Genomic DNA, 22,221 nt, shown 5'->3' with positions numbered 1-22,221 from the left:
AAATTAGAAGCATTTTCCCAGTCCCTTAATCCAGAATCAGCAAGGTTAATCCGCCATTGTCAAATAATAAACAGCAGAAGCAAAATGCAGAATCCGTGGATTTGGAATACAATAACCACAAACGCTGCATTGTCTCGCCTTTAAATAGTCTTCAGGTATAATGAGTCATTGAAAATCCTCTATCATTGTTATCTTTCGGAAAATCAAAATTATGAATCTGTTCAGGTCCATGTTCAACTGTTGAGGTAATTGATTGATATTGGAAAAGTTTACAGGACACCAAGTTGCTGGATCATTATAATTTAAATTTGTAAAATCAAATCCTTTTATGATTGGATCTGTAGAACAACCAGCTTCAGAATCAACAATACTCATATGATCTGTAGATTTCTCCTTCGATGTTTTAATCCAATTTTTGGTATCTGTAGAATTCTCCTCCCAATTCGTTAATCGAAACTATAGACGAATTATCCAACGAATAATCTTGAAGATTTTCTTCTTGTATGCGATTACGATCTTCTCGGCAAAGATATTTTAAAAATGCACCGTCTTGTTTTTTCAAACTTTCTTCCTTTTCCGCTTTACGTTTGCGATATTGAAAACCCGATTTCTTTTTATCCATTTTCAAAATCCAGTAACTGAAATATTTATAAATAAAAATAAACTTAATTATAAAAAATATGGACTTTAAACGATTCAGTAATTCACAAATAAATTTTTATACATTTACTTAATGAAGTATTTATCAATTATATATAACTTATCTATCATACATTTATAATCTAATAATTCAACAATATCGTTTTCTATGAACATAACTGACAAATTTCTCAAATGCATCTGACTTAACGAATTGTGTAAATATTTTTAACGCGTTTAAGTACAGAAAATGAGCGTTCACCACTAGCGTTACAAACAGGCAGCGTCCAGGGCCGCATTTATACTTTTGGAGACCGGAGGTGCAACATCATTATGAGGCCTCAAATATAAGCACTTTTTTTTAGTTTATTGAATATAAAAGCCAACATTTCCATGATAACTAATTTTAATAACACAATACAACATTGGTATACATATATTTGCATTTTAAAAAAAGTATAAAAATAAATCTGTTTAAATTTAAATAAAAAAATCAATAACTAAAAGTTTTTTTTTCTGGCTTTGGTTTTAGCAAATATATCTGTAGTGTCATCATAATTAATCGAGTCCATTATATCTGATTCAATGCATAATAACGACAGGTCACGTGTTTTATTTTGGTGCAAGTTGCTTCTTAAATAATTGTATAATGATGAAAGTTTTTTTTTTTATAAAAAAAGAAAAGAAAAGAAAAGAAAAGAATTTGAATGCAGTCAAATTAAGCTTGCTAAGCAAAGTAAAAATAGGAACTTCATCAACTGTAAAGTTCAGATATTCCAACTAAAAATAAAAATTTTGAATTTATGGTAATAAAAATTGTAACAAAAATCATTATATTTATGGAATTACAACATGGATCTAAATATAAATATAAAACATTTCAGTTTGCAGTGACATGCACAGTATGCCTCCCTGGTTGACAGAATGGTTAATGTATCTGCTTTCCAACCACCCAACTTTAGGTGAAAGGTAAATTTTGGCGCCTAGTGTGAGCACCTTACTTACTGGAGGCCTGGGATTCACATAAAAAGCATATAATATATATATATATACACTGGCTGATTAAGGATAGTTGGGGCCCCTAGGCAAATTATAGAAAAGTTTTTTTTTTACTTGCAAGTTGCACTACACTCAAATAATGAAAACACGAAAAGTCACACTAAAAAGTTATTTTTGAAACAAACACCTCACTCTGACACGATTCAATAACAAATGAAGTTAAGGAGCAACCAGGCAAACTCCCTATCTCGGTAATGCGATCAGTTTTTCGTGACCTCGTAGCTGTCAACAGCGCCGTGCGCCGACATTGGTAATGCGGTTTAATTTAAAGCGTAGATAGCGCGCGCTGTTCAAAATACAAAATACGAAGCTTGTCAACTAGCGCCGACATTGGTATTACGGCATTATTTAAAGCGAAGATAGTACATGCTGTTCAAAATACGTATTAAAACGTAATAATTGTTTGAAAAAATTTTCGCTTAAAATAATCAAGATTTTTATGATGTTTACTGAAAACATGAATCTATTTTAGGAAAACGTCTTGGCTTGGGTCCCCAAATCCTGGGGTCCCTAGCCATGTGCCTCATTGCCTTAATGGGTAATCCGCCACTGTATATATAGGATTAATTCAGTTCCAACTTTATCAAACAATTATTAAGATTTATTCAACTCCAGATTTGATTATTTTAAGTTGCAGTAATAAGCATAATAATTCCAGCTTTAGTTAAAACGTAGAAGCAATTAATAGTAACGATAACTTGCTGGGCTCGTTAACATCCACTAGAATCCACTTGAAAATCAAATGCTCTGTTTATGTGATACAGAAACTGCACGTATCCACTAATTAATACAAATAGCAGCAGCAGCACACAAAAAAAATCCCTCTGTTGTCTCAGAAACGTGTTTCAAAATGATCGCAAGTTCAGTACTCGGCGATCTGTTCTTTCCCAACAGGATTCTGGGAAATGACAGGATGAAATATTCTTAAGTACGTTATGGATTAAACTGGCCATATATTTAATCTCTGGATTAAACTGCTAAGTCAGTGATTGATCAACACAAGTCAAACATTTAGTAAGAGAAAATTTCCAGAGAAGGAGATTGGAATTTAGTAATATTGATAAGAACAATAATCCAGGTAGTTCAGAAGCAAAAACCATCTGTGACAAAATGAAACTAGTTTATTTAATTAAAAACACAAAAATAAAACCAATTTATTAAATATATCTTTATAGAGTTCATAATTAAAAGGACTCTAATAATAATAATAATAATAATAATAATAATAATAATAATAGATTTCTACAGATGTGTCTCAAGCATTATGAATTTTGCTATTATTATTATGCCGCTAATATTTTTTCAAATGCGGCACTTTTTACAACAAAACTGGCTAAGTTATGTTGAATATGTCTGTTTGCAAATATACTCAAAATCCCTTTGGCCTAATAAAAATCTAGAATGCAGATGAAACTTCATCAGCATTCTATCTGTTAAAATACAATTATCCCCCCCCCGCCGTTAACGGATTATTGTCTTTATGTGCACTGTTGTGCACTGTATTACTTGGAATTTCTTTATTGTCCTACGATATTTGACCCTTTTTTGCTGCACAATTAATTTATCGTGTCTCTTCCCAAATAAAAACGAATTTCACATGTGCGAAAATAAATAATCAAAACGTTTGTTTACATTGGAAATATTATGTCAAATATTTATATTTTTTAAATAACATTTTATTGAAATAAATATGACATTCTGCTTCCTTTCCTTGCAAAATAAGATTATATGGGTCACACATTTCAATTTTAGGAATGATTTTTTTTTTTTTTTTTTTTTTTTTAATGAACAACAAATGATGTTAAACTGCATTACACTCGGGGTTTCCGATTGTGAGTCTTTTTAATATTAAAAAATTTATATCCAATGATATATTTCATCAGAGATTCTTCGCCTTTGTCTTTTGCTTAAAACTGCAACAGTACAATGACTTTGGAAAAATAACGAATTCAAACAAAAAGAAAGTGCACATGTGTTATTATCTAGCAGTACTTTGTGTGTGATCTTGCAAAGTGATACAATATGAAGTGAAGAAAGTATGAAAGGATTTCTTATTTTGCGCTGGCATTAAAAACTATAATTATACGATAAAAACAAGCTGCAAAATTAATATAACTCGTAGGTATTTAGTCTGATATAACTTAGATTCCGGTTACAGAGCAAACGGCAAGCAACTGCGTTTCTTGCTGTAGGCAACTGAACATAGCTACTACATACGCCAAGTAATCTAGTTAAGTGTTCTTTTCAGCGTGAAGGATTATTGCCCCTTCTAATGGACATGACTGTTAAACTACACTTCTTATCCATGTTCTTTCAGCAGGTGGACAGAATATTATCCAGGTTTGCTGGACGTGTATATACTTCCAGCAAAGAAATGGTACGCTTACATACATGAATTTTATGGAATACAGGAGTTCTTGTTAGTTTTATATAGTTTTATATGTAGCAAAATCTGTCGCCCAGAAGCTTGTCGCCCATAGGCGATTGCTTAGGTTCGCCTAATGATAAAACCGCCCCTGCATCTCGAAACTATACTTTTATATAAATGATTATATTAAGTTATCATTCGTATCACAATTTGATTTTCTGTCTTGGATTAATTTTGCTTTTCCTAACTAATAAACCATCTTGAATAAATGTAGTTTTCCTTTTTTGCCACACATTTTCCTTTGGTAAGGAGAAAAGGTACCTGTTTCTCTAAACCTCTTTAAAATCACATTAAAAGTACCCAAAGAACACCACATTCATTGGCAATTTGATTTCAATTCATGGATGTGTGTTGAGAAAGAGCACGTATTTTTCAGTGTTTTCTTGGAGATGTATCCATTTTATAGCTTCACAAAATGAACAAAACACTATGAATGTCAACTTGTTTACACTATTAAAAATGCACAGCTATTAATAAACATCGTAGAGACAGTTAAAACAATTAAAACACGCAACACTCGACGTAAGTAGTGAACTAAAAGTAAAACCGAAAATAGTAAACCAAAATTATTGTGAACTGAAACAAAAACCAAACCAAAACTACTGTGAGAATCATGCGTTGGTTAAATTACGCTTTTAAATATTGTTATAGTGATTTCCAATTAACAATATTATAGAAAAGCTATTTTTTGAAAATGTCCCCAATTCTGGATGTCACTGTTACCATAATGAAATCATAATATCGTGGCATTGTCGAACCCACCAAAGATTGCATCGAGTCTTACCGCATTTTTAAAATCTTATACTTCTGCTTTCTCTCAGGTGGTGAACTAGCATATTAGTAAATTCTAAAATTAATTAGTTGTAGAATTTATTTTGTAATTTTTAAATTTCTTTTTTACACAGTCTAGAAACCCAATTCTGGAGACCAAACATACATTTTTTTCAAGTCGTTCTGCACTTCCAAATAAGCAAAGCGATGGTTATACACCAGACAATAATATTCCTCTTCTACCTAAAGACAATCACAAGCATCTATGGCCAAGTCCGGATTTAAGCCGCTGACGTTTTGATTAAAAAGCAGATATGCTTACCACCCAGTCAACGAGGCTGGAAAACTATATAGGTAGTTGCATATACCAATACATCTGACATATAACACGCATTTGCCTAATGAGAAAGTTCTTATTTTTGTTCTTATAGTGTATCGCAAGCATGAGTAATACCAAAGCAAGGTTTCATTATAGTAGTCATAAATAAATGTCCTAGCGGCATTTAATTTCCCAAAAGGAGTAGGAAAATGGTTTAGCCTAACTTTGTTTTCTTTTTTGGAAAGTTGTAGTGGGTCACACGTTCTTAATCATTCTTAGCAGGTTTATTTCTAAAAAAGATGTGTTGATTTAGAGAAAACTAGTCTGGCAAACAATCGGAGCTCTCTTCTGTTCCCTAACCATAATTGCTATAAAAATAATAATAATAAAAGAACGAACTCCACGGTTTTGTTAGATAGCCAATGGTGCTTCGTAATCCTAACAGGTATTTATTTGTGTATACTTCTGCGCATTCTTGATTGCGATGAGTTGCCGGATTATAAATCAGAGTTTTCCAGGAAAGGAAAGAACAATACTTGCTTAAAGTTCGAATAACTCTGGAATCTTCTTGAAGACCAGTGGATTAATTTCGCAACAATAAACAATCATTCAGAATGCTACTTATTGTCAATTAATCGTTAAATGTATACCTTCATTTAAGCATTTTCTGTTGCTGGAAAGATTTCTGCCACTGATGTGATTCTAAAGAAGTACTCTGAACAAAGAAATGCTGTATATGATAGTGATAATAAAATGAAATATTTTCTCATATTTCCAATGTGAAATGGCTGCCATTATACTTTCTTTGGATTTTAATAACATTTCCAAAATGATAAAAAAAATTACATCTTGATAGCCTGACCTAATCCAAATAATAAATTTTTTGCTTCATTCAGAGCTTCCATTTCTTCCTCAGAAGGAATATAAAATCGTTTACTGCCATCTGCTAGGATGTATATGCCAGGTACATATTTGTTGATAAGCTCGTTGGCTTTTTTCTGATAGCTGAATGGATTACAGAAGTCACAACACACTTTTCCAAGGATGGCGGCCACTGTGGAAAATAGATGAGTGTTTAATGCAAAACAAATATAATGCTATGTTCAGCTAACACTACAGCTAAAATAGTAAATGCCTACAAAAGTTACTGAAATTGAATTTTCGGTGGTAACTTTTTAGTGCCTATTTCTTAATGAACTGGAATTTGGATCAAATTTTCAGATGCCATCTAATATAGAAATGTAATTTAAATATTAAGTATAAGTGATAAGTTAAAAGGAAAACAAGCCATTTTTGGTGGGGGGAAATGACTATATTAGTAAGAGAAGAATAAGTAGAAGGATAAGATAAGCCCGTTTAATTTATTAAAGTTGATAATCAACCTTGTTGGCACTTGAAAAGCTTCTTAGAGGAAGAGAGGTATTTGCGCCATCAAACCAATCTTCCAGAGCACAACGAAATTAAATCAAATCTACTTCTTTATCTCGTATTGTCCATGCCAAAGTTTTTTTCTGGTGTGTTAAATAAATCAAACTGAGGGACAATTCTTAGAATATCATTTCAATTTCTTTGGTTGCTTCTCTTTCAATGTTTTTTTTTTCCAGTCCTGCTTTACATTTTCTAGCTGAATCACTGTTTACTATTTACTTTGCTGTTCAATTTAAGAAACTTTTGAATTATTACTCCAAAGCTTTTTATTTCTATCAGACGTAGAGAGAGAGATTTTTTTAGTCCCAAGTGGAAGATTGGTCGATAGTCAGACTCCGCCCTTTGGGCCGTCACTAACAACTGGGTGCATGGCTATGATTTCGTATGAATAAGGGTTTATGAAAGGGAGAGTACTTGAGATAACTGCTTCCATTTTGTGGTCCTAATCTCTAAAAAATAAACATTATTGTCTTCAATATTCGGAGTTTTGCAGTTGACATTTTGATTTGATGGGTTGAAATCCAAGAGCTCAGAGTCGGATAAAAAAAAAAAAAAAAAAAAAAAAAAAAAAAACGCCGTCTAGTGAACGATTAGAATCGAACAAATAACAGCCTTATTGATTGAAGTTTCTAAAATTAATTTTGGAAGTTTCTAAAATCTCATTCTTACCAAGTTTTTTGTAGTAATGACAACCCACACAGGCGAATATTAAAACTGCAGTGAAGACCAAGCAGCTAATTAGAAAATTACGGACACGAGGATCGACTTCGCGTGCAGTTTCATTAGTTGGCACTGATAGCATCTGAAAAGAGATGGAAAAATCGAAATGTTTTTCTTTTCTCTTTTTTTTTTTTGTTAAAAAAAAGGGTGATAGGAAAGAACAATGCGTTTAGTAAAATGCATAACTATTTATTAGATTCATTTTGATGGTTCGTCTATTCTTAAATTATTTCGAGATTCGAATTTGGCTATTTGAAATTCTCACAAAAATATATTGAGACGTTTCAAGTTTGATTTTAGTCAACCCATTTTCAGAGACACGAATCTGCAAAAGGCATTTGGCTTATATGTTGCGACAACTATGCTCTGTCCAGTTATAGCTTTAAAAAAAAAGATTAAGATTGAATAGCAGAATATTACCCACGAAGTTTATTTATGCTTTCAATTCTGATATTTCTATTAATATAATTTGCACTAATAACAACAATATTGCACTGGCTAAATAGCATTTAATGAAATTTCTTATTTAGAATCTGCATTAAAATTTGACGATTCATTTTAATTTTGGATTCAATTAGACCATTACAGAGACAAAATTAGCTAAACAAAACATATCTAGAGCTAAAAACAGGCCAGGTCAACTTGTAAAAAACGTAGTTAACTTCTGATAATCTTCTTTAGTTTAGTACAGGAGTACTTTATCTTATCTTAATGTGTTAGGATGAATGGACTGTGTTTGAGTTATTAGGGGCGCGCCGATCATATGTACAATGTGTGCGACGCACACAGGCGCCAAAGAGGACGAAATACTTAAAAAAAAACGTTTTTTTAAAGTGATTTTTTTTTATTGGAGGGGGGGGGGAAATAGTGGCGCCAACTAAAGTTTGCACACAGACGCCGGACACTACTGGCGCGCCGCTGTGAGGGATGAGACAGTTAATTATAGTCACCTAGCTGTATTAAACAGTGTGCATGTGTGTTCTTTGTCCAGTTAACCCGTTTTAGGAGATAAAATGTAAGGAATTTCGATAAAAGTAACACCCAATGTTGTTTGAATAAATAAAATTGTCATAAATACCATGAGATTTCTTTCAAAAATAACAAATATATGAACATTAAGAAGCTTGAGTGATCAAGCTTTCTTCGTACAATAGAGCGCTGAACTTATGAAGACTGATTAGGCCTGATCAAAATACTCTTAACCAATCAGCAAGTAAGCTGATTGGTTAAGCTGAGCCTGATTAATTAACATTTGAGATAATGAAATTCATGAAAAAAACCAAGTTTTCAATATCTGCTAACATGCTAGATAAACATCTTTGAAATTTGGAACAGATTTGCTTCATATTTTTGAATAATCCTTGCAGAAAAGAAATGACATTTTGCTCGTAGCTTAATCATTAATTTTAGCTGCACTTTCAATATTGTCTATGCAGGAATGATTTTATACATTCCTGCATAGACAGGAATGACTTATACAAGAATGATTTTATAATCATTCCTGTATAAATGTTTTATACAGGAATGATTATAAAACAGAAATGAAATACAAAAGTGTGCTGAAATATAATGTCAGTCTGATGTTTATTTAAATTTTTATGCAGGGATGTGGACGGCAACGGATTAGGTTTCTTCTTAATACAAACATTAACAATGACAAATGAAGGATTCCTTAGTTTAAGATGCCCCAAGTGGTGTATGTGTGTGAGTGTCTGAGGAGGGATATATTACTTATCTTATTCATTATATTCTTTCATATGTACATTCTCCTTAGTTCGTTCGGTAAAAAAAAGTTCTTTGCTTAGAAAGACCTGAATTTGAATCCAATCGATGATAAGATCTTTATAAAGGCATTTCAACCGAACGTGAATTAGCCATTCTAGTGCAAGACGATAGAGTTCCTCCCTCCCTCCAAGAAAATTGGCTTTTTTTTTCATTTTGTGCAACAAACAACCCGACCCGAAAATACATGCAATTGACAGATATAGTAGACTATAGTTATAGGATTATACATCCTGTTAGAGCATTAGATATCTATGAAGCCAATATATTGGTCGTGATAGGCGAAGCTCAACACGTTATGGGAAAGAAAAATAAATTCTACTTAATTATATATCTTATATCTCCTTTCGTCTAATATACAGATTCAGATTGCATAATTAGAGTTAATTGTTTTATTATTATTATTTATGTTTTACTTCGAATCACGAATATGCAATTAATGGCTTACAATGTCCAAGATATCCTTTTTTCTTTTTTCTGCACGATCTACTCCTTGAATTGGAAGAACCTGATAGTTTTCATAATATTCTTGAGCCCATTTATCGTATAAGTCATAATCAGGTATCCATTCCGCGCTGCGTTTTTTTATGACATGGCCATGCTTGCTGGCCTCTTCTTCTTCCTCCTCCTCTTGTTCTAAATAGAAAATGTTTTTGTTTACACTGGTTGGTTTTAAAGAGATGAAAATGTCCTTACAAGACGTTTCGTTGATTTTTTTTTCTCATATATTATAGAATTCATTTCTCTATATAAATAGAAATACACGTATAGAAATATATTAATTCTTATCTAATTCGAAATTATGATAATAATTCTTCTTTGACAGGATGGAATATAATCAAATTTGGTATATTAAAATTTGAAGTCGTTTCAATTTTGGTTTCAATCAGAATATTTTAATGGCAAACATAGCAAAACAGAATCTACCATACCATTTACCATTGTTGCGATAACGAATGGTATCACAACCCGACACTTTTAATTGATTCTTGCGCTCAAGGCAATATATTTCCATCTGAACTCTGCAAAAGCTAATCAGTCTCTCGACGATGGACCACAAGCGCAAATAAATGAAGTTCATTTCGCTCCATCTTTTAGAAACAAAAGCGGGACATGAATTTTAGATAATCATTAAAGAATCTACAGCTTATTATAAAGAGGTGAACTTAATGACAATCTTTAAACCCGTGAGGCCTTCTATTCTTTAATATTGCTCATTTCAATGAAAATTGGCAAACATAATTTCACTGTTGCTCTAAAAACTGAAGTCTACCGTTAGATTTTGTTTCGTTAAATTTGCTTTAAATGTTAATTTTAACATGTAATATGGAACAGTATGCTGTCACTGAAAAATCTCAAACTTGTATTCAAAAAATAAATTATCTTCATGATGTACGTTTTTGTTTTCACTTCCATTAATTCCACTTATTCTTAGATCAACAAAATAAATGTTTATTATATTAAGCATCTGTTTAAGGGTTGCTTATAATGTTATATTATCCTTCCTGAAGTCTTTAATAATCCAAATTTTATTATTATCCAACAACAGCAAGAAAACTGAAATATCGAATATTAATATTGAAAAAGTATAACTTATGGATATGATTTTAAAATTTATTATGAAAAAATTTAGGCTTACCTTCATCATCATCATCGTTTATTTGTAAGGTTTCTTCATGAAAGAATTCAACCCTGAGAGGATTGTTTTTAGTATCTAATAAATAAACAATGTATTCTGAATTACTTTTTGCAAATATCAGTGTAAGTGCACGAAAAAAATGAAGGTAAAACATTTAATTGAATGCAGCACAGAGAGGTGGAAGTGATTTCCCAGACACGAATGGTCATTTGGATTGCTAACTCCGAAATAATGGTATATATATATCCGATATATATATATATATATATATATATATATATATATATATATATATATATATATATATATATATATATATATATATATATATATATATATATATATATATATATATATATATATATATATATATATATGTTATATATATATAATGTATATATGTATATATATATATATATATATATGTTATATATATATAACAAAGAACGACCTATGAGTTTAACGGAGATACCAGACTAGATTTCCGATCTCTTCATCCTCTTCCTCCACGCCTATACGGGACGCCCAAAAACATCTAGCTAAATTACTTAAATGCCTGACAGGAGAATCGCCATTTTTTGTTAAAATCTCCGGGCATTTTGTTTCCAGCATGAACAAAATGCTCGAAGTTCTTTTCTTGATGAACCTGACATTTTATCACACTTTAATATAGTAAATTTATTTACTAACACTACTGAGGATCTCCTCGTCTTGCTACAAGATAAATTCTCAAAGAAGGTTATGACACTCCTTAAGCATTGTATCTTCTCTAGATATTTCAAGTACAATAACGCAACAAACAAACAGAACTCTCTGATCTAGTCATGGGAATTCCTCTTTCACTAGTTTTTAGCAAATCTTCAAATGAAAGCATTGGAAAAAAGGTCTCAGAAGAATACTATCATAAACCAGAATTATGGAAAAGGTATACTGACGGCATTTTCTTAGTCTGTAACTATGGACTACCTTCACTTCTGCTTTTTTATGAGTACCTGCATCGTCAACACCTTAACATAAAACCTACGAGTCTAATGGTTCATTCCCATTTCTGGATCTTCGACTAACTAAGGAATCTGGTAGATTAAACGTCTCTATATTTTGAAAGCCCACATACCCTGACAGATATCTAGATGCCTCTTTATACCATTATATATCTAAAAAAATTGGGTATTATTTGTACTCTAGGAATAAGCGCCCACTGTCCCATTAATGACAAGGATGATCTAGATAAAGAACTCCAATAGTTAAAAAAAACCAAATTTTCTTCAAAACGGCTGTAATGACCACATTATCTCTAGACTACTTGGCTAACACGAGATTAGAGATATTTCTATCGAGGAGGAAAACAGAGGCTTCATCACTCTTCCATATAGTAGCTCCATTTCCATAAACCTCAAAAATACTTATAAAACATAAAATCAAAACGGTATTTAACTCCTTTATCAAGATGAGATAAAAACTCCTATCCACAAACTCTCCACATGGGCCACGTAAATATCCGGATGTCTATAAGCTATGGTGCGCATACAGGTCTTCTTACTATGGGCAGACAGAAAAATCTATCGAGCAACGCATTGAAGAACACATTCAAAATATTGAATACCGAAGAAGCGAGGCCTCAGCGCTTTGTTATCACATGTACTCTCTTCGGTTGACCCACAACACGCTTCGGCAAAGAGTCATCAAGTATTATGGGATAAATTTCAGCTATTATACCATTGCTATGACATAACTGAAAGAAGAATTCTGGAACCTTTAGAAATAGTATTAGATCTTCAACGTCTAGATATAAACCCGACTATCAACTTGTAGGAATACATCCTAGCCATCGTTAGCCAAACGCGTGTACGCGAATGTTTAAACACGCATAACATGCTCAACAATGCAACAGACAATTTAGAAATATTTTAAAAACATCATTCTCCTGTATAACTGCATAGTGGTTGTCACCTTTGTTAGTCTTTACTGTTTTTTTTTTCGTGTTTCGATATATTGAATATATATATATATATATACAGTATTTAATGTCTATAAACATAGCAAAGGATGTCTTGCTAAGTATTTATATTTGGGTTTCTTGAAATCTCAGTACAGCAGTAATAATCGCACTGAACACGCTGTCTCGTCATTTCTTAAAATATTTCTTAATATTTATAACTCTGAAATCTTTCTAGAAGTTTAAAGTAAATAAATCCCTTGCTGTTATGTGTGCAACCGACATAAAAGAACGCTTGTCGTGTACATATTCTGATCTGTCAAGTCGAATATCCGTCAAGAAATACGAATACAACCGGATATCCCTGTAGAGGTGATTTCACTGCTTATCTTCAGAGCTAGAATCAGCAACGCACTCTGTTCGTGGTAGATCGTCACTTTCCCAGAAAGATCAAAATTAAATATTCCCGATTACACTGTCTTTACTGTTTTTTTTTTTTTCATGTTTTCATTTATTCATTTCGAGATATCGTATGAATAAAGCAATCAAGCTAGACTTATTCTAATAAAAAATTTAAAAAGGAATTTTTTTAAAAAAAATCTCAACACGAGTTTTTACAACCCTGCTAGGAGCAAGTATCAGTAATAAATAAAACCATAATATTTTTTTAAAAACCGTATCTCACAGTTTTGTTAGATGGAACAACACTTATATACATTACGCGATCAATTATCTACATGACTTCTGTCATACTCTTAGGACATCAGAACAGAATTACACCTACCAAATATTTTCGGAAACACGAAAAAAATAAGGGCAATTTGAAAAAAAAAATGCGAAATTAGGGGGGGGGGAGGAGAATATTCACCAAACTAGGCTGGCTCACCGGCGCTACAGCCCACAGGCTGCAGTTGCAATTCTACTGTTGTCATGGAAGTCTGCGAATGTCTTTAGGTGGGAGATGAATTTTATCAGCTATGTGAGACCACTATCCCGATTATTGGAGGTCTTAAGCGGTTTGGGGGGGGGGGGAAGGCTTGTAAGGTCTCTTAAGCAGGGTTTCGAATTGAGTAAAAAATGTAAAAAAATTAAATAAAATTTATGTTACTAATGTACTACAGGTTTACAATCTAATACTGTAACTACTATTACATATTTTGTAAGGTAGAATGAAGCATATTTTATAAAGTTTTTACGTATTAACACGCAACCACATTCCTAAGGTGGATATTCTTAATGTATTAAAGGATTTAAGAAATATACGTATAAGGATATTGCGGAAGGATACCACATTTATGGCAGCCATTCTTTTGCAGTAAACGTTCAACATATTTCCGATATTATTATCATTACTAAAGCAGAAAGAAGAGTGTCAACTAAAAAAATGGGCATCATTAAGTCTGATAGAGGCAATAACACATTAGTAATTCTGGACACGACTGCATGCAATGATAAAACGTAGCATAAAGGGTCGAAATACATATGGTATTAGAAGTAGTCCGACATGGACATTACATAAGAAAGCCGATATGATTATCAGAGAACTACATAATTCTTGATGAGTTAAATGTCTGTCTGATTAATAAATATGGTATCATGAGAAATATAACAAACTCCCAGAGGTGGGTAAAAGCGGAAGTCTTATTCCCGTAGTGGGTGGGTTTGGTTGTTTTGAATTATTGTCGAAACGAATGCCCTGAGATCAATGCATTATATGTCTATTAATTGCGTATAGCCTTCTGACCGGTTTGCCTGTTTTACAAGAAAATAAACTACGGTTTCCGAAAGGAAAAAAAATCTGCTATCTCCGTATTGTCTAATGCGTCTTCAAAAGAAAAATATTTTTAAAGATTCTTTGAACCGTAGACGGGATTTCAATATAGATCCTTCCAACTAAAGTCAATATCGACTGATTTCGGGAGGCTTCCCCCATTGGATGCTAGGGATTAACTTACTTATATTTTCCTGAAGTTTAACTTATATACAAAGAATTCTTGAGCTTTCATTCAGAAAACCAAAACTGTGATTTTGGGAGCAACAGATATAATCGAAAGTCTAGGGTTGGTTAGTTTATTCATGACAGTCACTCCTGATGAGATCATTAACCAAGATCTCTTGACTCTAGACACATCCCCATGAACATTATGAACATTAGCCTAACAATACCAACAGTTTTTTCCCATATTTTTTTTTCCCCATATTCCATACTAAATCTTTGAACAGGAAGATATTTAGTTCTCACCACATCTGGTTCACTGATACGTAGAAGTGAATTACGAATTCTATAAACTCTCCAGAAGATATGTCCGTTGGACATACCTTCCATATCATCTTTGACTGTGAACTTTCTTAAATGAATATAGAAATAATTGATAATAATAATCCCCCCCCCAAGGAACACAGCCTTGTCGCGGCGGGAGGAGGTTCTTATGTGCTACAGTAATGTCGATAGCCATGCTTGCGGTAGCTTAGCGACCAGCTGGACCATCCTAGTCAGACAGCTCTCTACTGAGGAGCCAGACTAACAGTGTACCATCCTCCATCTTAATAGTGAAAAGTAAGAAGAAATTCATACCGGATCAGTCGACGCCCAGGTCATCAAGGACTGCGTCAGATGTTGGAGATCCTGGACATCAGACGATAAGTGGGCTACAAGACCCAGCACTCTTTGCTAGGTAACCAGGACATGAAGCTGAAAAGCGACTAGATGAAACCAAATGTAAAAAATGAACTATAAAATAAAACAGGAAAGTTATGAAATGTTTTTACATATCACCCGAAAAACGTGGTTTTAGAAAGGGTATGCACATGATTCGGAAAGAAAAATTCTCATAATCTGCAGTAACAGAACAAAGACTTATGAACCAAAACTTTTTATATTTCGCAGCAAAATATTTACTAAACTCGAGTTGTTGCAAGAGTTACGTAATAATCAACAGCTCCTGTAATAATAAATCACGAGGAGATAGCAGTAACTAACTCATAAATTCAACTTAGTGATCATCAACCTGACGACATATCTGCGAATATTTTGACAGAAATGCAGTATGAAGTTGGCCATATTGAAACATATGAACTTTGTGTAAGGCTACAAACATTAAAAGTCATACATCAATCTAGGCTAAAATAGCTTCTCTTAGATGCAAATGCTGTGATAAAAACAATCACGACTAAAATTTTAAAGGAAACAAGTCAACTCTTATACAGCACATCTTATAAAATTACAGTGAAGTTTAGTGCAAACCGCAAGCGCAAAAGCCGAAAGTGAAGCAATTTGCATTATGGAAAATCCGGTTAGAACGAAAAGTCAACAGACTTCGAGCTGATCTGAGCAACTTAAAGTGTCTTAAAGGATGGCTGAAAAATAAAATAACATCAAATACAAACTTATAAATGCAGATAATTTGACCAACAAAACAATTGCTGAAGTCACTGAAGACCTAAAGCAAAGAATTATTGCGACTGAACAGAAAATTAACAGACAAGAAGCAAGAAGCAACCAAAGTGTACAAAATATACAGTTTTGAGTGAACCAACGCCACTTCTTTCAATCTCTGCAGGGAAATACAAATTCAAACAATCATTCGCCCGAGAAAAGAAGAAATCGAATTTTGGAAATCAATCTGGGAGAATCCTATTGAACATAATAAAAAAGCCTCATGGATTAACAAAATAGAATCAGAAATGAAGCTAATTCAAATAGGTCAGTGCACAAGCAAGCTAGAAAATTAAAAAAACACAGGCATGTTATTATACAAGTAATTATTGTATAATAACATTAAGTGTAATTTCTTGGAAATTCCCATGCTACTCCTCTAAAACACTATTAATATAATTAACGGCTATTTTAGCCTGTTTTTGTTTAGGAGTGGTCCCTTATATTTAATACATTAGCTAACATAACTCAAAAGGGGTATATATATATAATTTAGGACATTACGGGCGAGTGTAGAAGGCAATTATGGCAGAATAAAAAATGTTGAAAAATTATGTACATACCTTGATTTTGGTTTGAAGATGCCTTCTAAATCCAAGCTCTTGTGGAAGGTGGGGGGGAAGAGAGGGAAAGAACATGGGGATGTACTTGGGACACGGGAAATAAGTTTGGGAACCCGGGTTACTATTAATAATATATATATAAATATATATATATATATTATTTTGTTGTGGGGAGAGGGGGGGAAGGAAGGGGAAGGGTATCCTTATGTGGAAACTGGGGCAAGGGTTTACGGGGTGTGGACCGTTTCGGTCATCGTCTGACCATCGTCGGAACTGTATAATAACATGCCTGTCAACCAACTATTCTTACGCTGTTCAAATTCCACATACCACTACTCTTGCGAGATAATTAGATATATCCGACTGAACAAAAGGGCAATTTAAAAATAAAAAATAGAGGAACAAAAAAACCCAGATCCTTATAGATAAACCGATCCTCAGAAATTCAAAAAGGCAAAAAACTAACTTAAACATGGAATTGATAGACTATAAGAAAGCATTTGAGTCCTCTCCCCACTCTCCTGGATCCTAAAGTCACTACAAATATATTAAATTAGCAAAAAAAAAAAAAAAAAACGTTCATTTCTGGCTGCAGCTATGAAATCACGGAAAACAACTTTAATAGTTAATAATGAACGATTCAGAGATATCAGCATTAGATGGAATTTTCCAATGTGATTCCCTGTCACCATTACACTTCAACATTTCATTGATACTTTTGTGTATGATTTCGAAGAAACAAAATCTTTGATATGAAATTCCTAAATATGATATTAAAATTTTCCGTGTGATGTATATAGATGACTGGAAGTTTCATGGAAAATCAAAATAGACCACGTAAGACCCACAAAAATCAGGAAGAGGTCTGGACTCACAGATATAATAAAAACAATCTACAACAGCAAAAGAAGATGGACAGGACATCTCGCCAGAATGAGAGACAACAGACGAGAGTGAAAGTTGCGAACTGGTATCCGAGAGATACCAAAAGGAAACCTGGAAGACCAGCCTTAAGGTGGGAAGACCCAATGATTAACAAAGTTGGAAGAAAATGGAGAAGCAAGGCCCAAGACAGGAATAGCTGGACTCTTTACGACCTGCAGTCATGGAGAAATCCTGACTGAATCCACACATATATATATATACCACTATATATATACCACATTATATATAAGTTATATATATATAACTTATATATATATATATATACTGTATATATTCATTTTTCTAAATTAACTGACTTAAAACCCGAGAATTATAACACAATGACATTTATTTGAAAAAACGCAACATGTTTCGTCAAGAATGACTTCATCAGGCGATAAGAACATAGAAAGATATTAAAAGACACGAAATTAACATTGACACACTCTAAAGCTATACAATTATAAAGCCATAATATTCGACTGTAAATTACAGTTATTATGAGCTTGAACTACAGTCCGAGTTACTATGGGCAGACAGAGAAATCTATCTTACTACGTCTCGAAGAGCACCAGCGTGACATTGCTTATAAGAGAACCAGAGCAACTGCTCTGTCAAGCCATGTCCTGTTTTCAATAAACACGAACAACGAAAGCCACCAACATGAAATAAACGGGCCATCAACTTCAAACCTACACATCTCCCATGATGAAGTAGAGCGCCGCATTGTCGAGTCAAAAGAAATCACCTTGGACCCTTTTCACATGAATAACAATCTTAGCTATAATTTGGCTGACTCTTTCAACTCTACTATTAGATACTGGAGATCGCGTGATTCCACACACGCACAGGTGTACAACAATAGAACTTTAACTCGGACTGTAGTTCAAGCTCATAATAACTGTAATTTACAGTCGAATATTATGGCTTTATAATTGTATAGCTTTAGAGTGTGTCAATGTTAATTTCGTGTCTTTTAATATCTTTCTATGTTCTTATCGCCTGATGAAGTCATTCTTGACGAAACATGTTGCGTTTTTTCAAATAAATGTCATTGTGTTATAATTCTCGGGTTTTAAGTCAGTTAATTTAGAAAAATGAACATATCCCAACCCCGAGTTAATAGTACTAATCATATATATATATATATATATATATAGTCCATGCGGTTAGCCTAGTGGCTTTGCGCTTCGCAACCATATGCCTGGGGAAGGAGTGTCCTAGGTTCGATTCCCGTCCACGACGTGAGGAGCTTAAGGATCTTCCTCAGCCATAGCCAAGTTAGCCGGTCTTGGGCGTGGGCAGCAGTGTTTTTTCCGCCAGTTTATCTGGGGTTTTTCATCCCGCAAGCATGCAAACCGGCCCCGTGAACACACAGGTTACCGTCATAAATACTTACGGCAAAGGAAGGCAACGGGAAACGACCTTGCTCATAATCATCTCTCCCTAGAATGGTAGCATATAGCTACCCTCCCGCGGCCGTATGGCAGATGGGAACCTGAAGAAGAATATATATATATATATATATATATAAGCAATTTTAGCTAATGAATACTATAAATACCTAGGAATATTAGAAACCAGTGATATTCTCACTCTAAAGTTAATCATACAGCAGTAACAGAATACACCAAAAGAGAGTCAGGCATATTCTGAGAACAAAACTTAATGGATTCAACACAATTCGACCAATAAACTCTTGGTTATACCAGTAATTCGATATACAGTTGACATGGTAGATTGGACGAGAGAAGATCTGGATAAATTGGACCTCAAAACTAAAACAATAATGACATTGCTTCATGCATTATATCCACGCAGTGATATTGACCGGCTATATCTACCAAGAAAAATATTGGACGATGTCTGATGCAAGTGAGACAAATTGTCAAAAAAGAAGAAATTAGTTTTAAACCACCTTACCGGCCATTATGGATCAAATACGTATCCTCATACGCTTCGTATCCATCACATATTTCAATGTAATATCAATGGTATTGCAATTTTAATATGCACTTCGAATCCATGGAAACTTGGATGTATATATACGTCCTGGCCTGTAGCGTGGTCAAAGAATTAAGTACAGCGACAACAACACTGAGCAGATCCTCCAAGCCATTTCAAAGGAGAGTCTTTTAAAAGCAATACTAAATAAAGTTGAGTACAGAAACAGAACAGCAAAATAATCGATATATGCAGTGAAAATGAACCTTTGCAATGTCAATTTCTTCGAGACAACAAGTCAAAATACATGTAACCAACACGTGGAAATGCCTACAATATGGCTATATTAAAAAAGAAACGGAAGGATTTATTCCAGCAGCTCAAGGTGTCACAAACTAATGCAATCAAAGAAAAAAATTGTGAACATCAGTAATAACAGTTACTGCAGATTATGCAATCAGAAATATGAGGCTGTAGAACAATTGATCAGTGCATGCAACAATGATATACTTACCAAAGACTGAAAAACGTGCTATAAGATATCTCATAAAAACTTGATCATTTATAATTGTAACTATTTTAACCTTGTAAAATAGTTTAATAATTTATTTGGTAAATGGCTATATTAATAATTTAATAAAGTATGTAGAAAGAATAATTTTATGAACTAGAGAACTACAAGGCAGACAACGTTATACAAAAATTCCAGTAGCTATATTTTTAAAATAATTTAATATATTTTAATATATTAAATTTTGCATACGCCAAATTTATAAGCAGCTGTATTTAAAATTTAAAACATTTTTTTTGTTGATAAAGCCAATTTGATAAATAATTACAAAACTCTAAAAAGATATAAATTAAAAACAAAATCTTATACTAACATTTTAGTCCAAGGGTGATGATAATCAAAACAGCACAATGAATTCTGTTCATTAAAATAAAAAGCGATGTATGCTGATATTACTATCTGAAAAAAAAATTCACTAACTCTTTACTAGTATGCCCCAATCTAAAACCTGTAAATCAGTTAGCATTGAAATGATATAAATCAACAAAAATGAATAGTAAGTTAATTGTATTGGAAAAAACAATTGTTGAAATAAGTGGATTGGATAAAAATAAAAGCAATTGTTGAGTATGTTTGTGTTAGTAGACGTCAGAAATGATGATTAGAACGAAATAATGCTTATTATCCAGAAAAGTATTACAGTTCCAAAATATGAACTTATGATATTTCATGGTCGCTTCAATTTAGATAATGCATTTAATGTTTTATAGGGATGTCACCTAGCTTTAACTCTTCAGAGCAGTTCATATCCCAAAAGGAAGGGATTGGTAATAAATATATGAGGACGAAGGAAATTAAAAACTGCAAAGGGGTTTGTTGGGAATCCTTCGGATTATTCTCTCTGTCTGTTTTAAGTTTAAAAAAATAAATGAATCTAAAGTTTACCAAGTAAAAAAAAAATTTTTCATGTTCTAATTTCTGTTAACTTTTAACTTCCTTGAGAATGCCTACATTCCATTTCTTTGAACAGCTTCTTCAGATGAGAAAACTTCAAAGTTCTAAAACGAAATAAACATAAGAACGAACGTGGTTAATTTGTGTTATTTCGTAAAGAAATCAAACTTGTTTTACAATGAGAAGAAGTTAGTTATATAGAGCAAATCATTTGTACCCTTCGGTTGATTAGAAGCTGATCATGCCTACATCAAACACTTGGTGTGGTTGTTAAATAAAAGATAGAATGAGCTGAACCCTTTGGTTTGCTGTCACGTATAATTAAGTCCCCAATTAGATCCAAGACCATGCTGTGTTGCAAGATAATGTTTACTAGGATTGTAGAACTAGGCTTTGTACCTTCTTTAAAGAAGCAGTTCGTAGCGAGGAGTGCAGAACTTGTGTGTAACAATAGTTTCAACTCATTTTATCCTAAGTTGCTGGGTAATTATGTAAAGTGCTTTCACGGATTTGTGAAGTATTTTTCCCTTCATGTTCTTTTGGCTTTTTTTTCTCACGTGACTTCCACCCACGAAAGGCTTTAGACCTATAGTACAATGTCCTATGATTGAACTAAGGATCTTTTGTTCTATTTTTATTATGTATATCTATTTATCCCCTTTTTGTATTTTAATTTATTATTTTTTTACATAGCATTAAAGATTTCAGTAAACGGGGACAGATGTGCTAAACAGTCAACCAACAAAGCGAGCAAATCAGCAATTAATTCGCAAATTTACACACAAATTTTGTAAACGCTTAATTTTCTATAGAAAAGATGTGAGTTTCTGAATGATCTAACATTGAATAAAACTCCACTTTTATATCATGTATGTCAACCGCGTCTCCGATCACTTTTTAGAGGCGTTTGACAGAGCATATCAAGTTGCAAGGTTCGAGTGCTTTAAGGAATGAAAGAATAATATTTTTACCTCTTGTGTTCGTTTTGTTGTCAACTTTTAGAATATCTTAACCAGTAAGGATCGCAGAAAGTCCGAATTATTATTATTACTATTATTAAGAGACACCTCCAGGGAATCAGAGACTCATCGAAGGAGGTCACATACTACACACCAGCTATCATGCTTATTCTTAAATTCATTCACATTACTTGCACTCACAACATCCA

The 22,221-nt window shown here is 33.0% G+C and overlaps 1 protein-coding gene across 1 annotated transcript in view; it reads right to left on the bottom strand.

Annotated features, from left to right (window-relative positions):
• Window positions 1-22,221, bottom strand: part of LOC150101012 (ethanolaminephosphotransferase 1-like) — a 240,020-nt gene that overhangs the window by 210,484 nt on the left and 7,315 nt on the right. Inside the window, exons 2-3 of the mRNA XM_090402145.1 lie at window positions 10,786-10,860; window positions 9,595-9,782 (exon numbers count right to left, since the gene is read on the bottom strand). Of these exons, the coding sequence (XP_090258271.1) occupies window positions 9,595-9,782; window positions 10,786-10,860 (263 nt within the window). The remainder of the gene's footprint in view (window positions 1-9,594; window positions 9,783-10,785; window positions 10,861-22,221) is intronic.

This window comes from Typopeltis vanoorti, chromosome 12, assembly GCF_054136105.1.
Source record: "Typopeltis vanoorti isolate ZY-2024b chromosome 12, IOZ_Tvanoo_1.0, whole genome shotgun sequence".
Taxonomy (NCBI): domain Eukaryota; kingdom Metazoa; phylum Arthropoda; class Arachnida; order Uropygi; family Thelyphonidae; genus Typopeltis; species Typopeltis vanoorti.
Note: the sequence above shows the minus strand (reverse complement) of the source record. Positions and strands in the feature narration are given on the sequence as shown.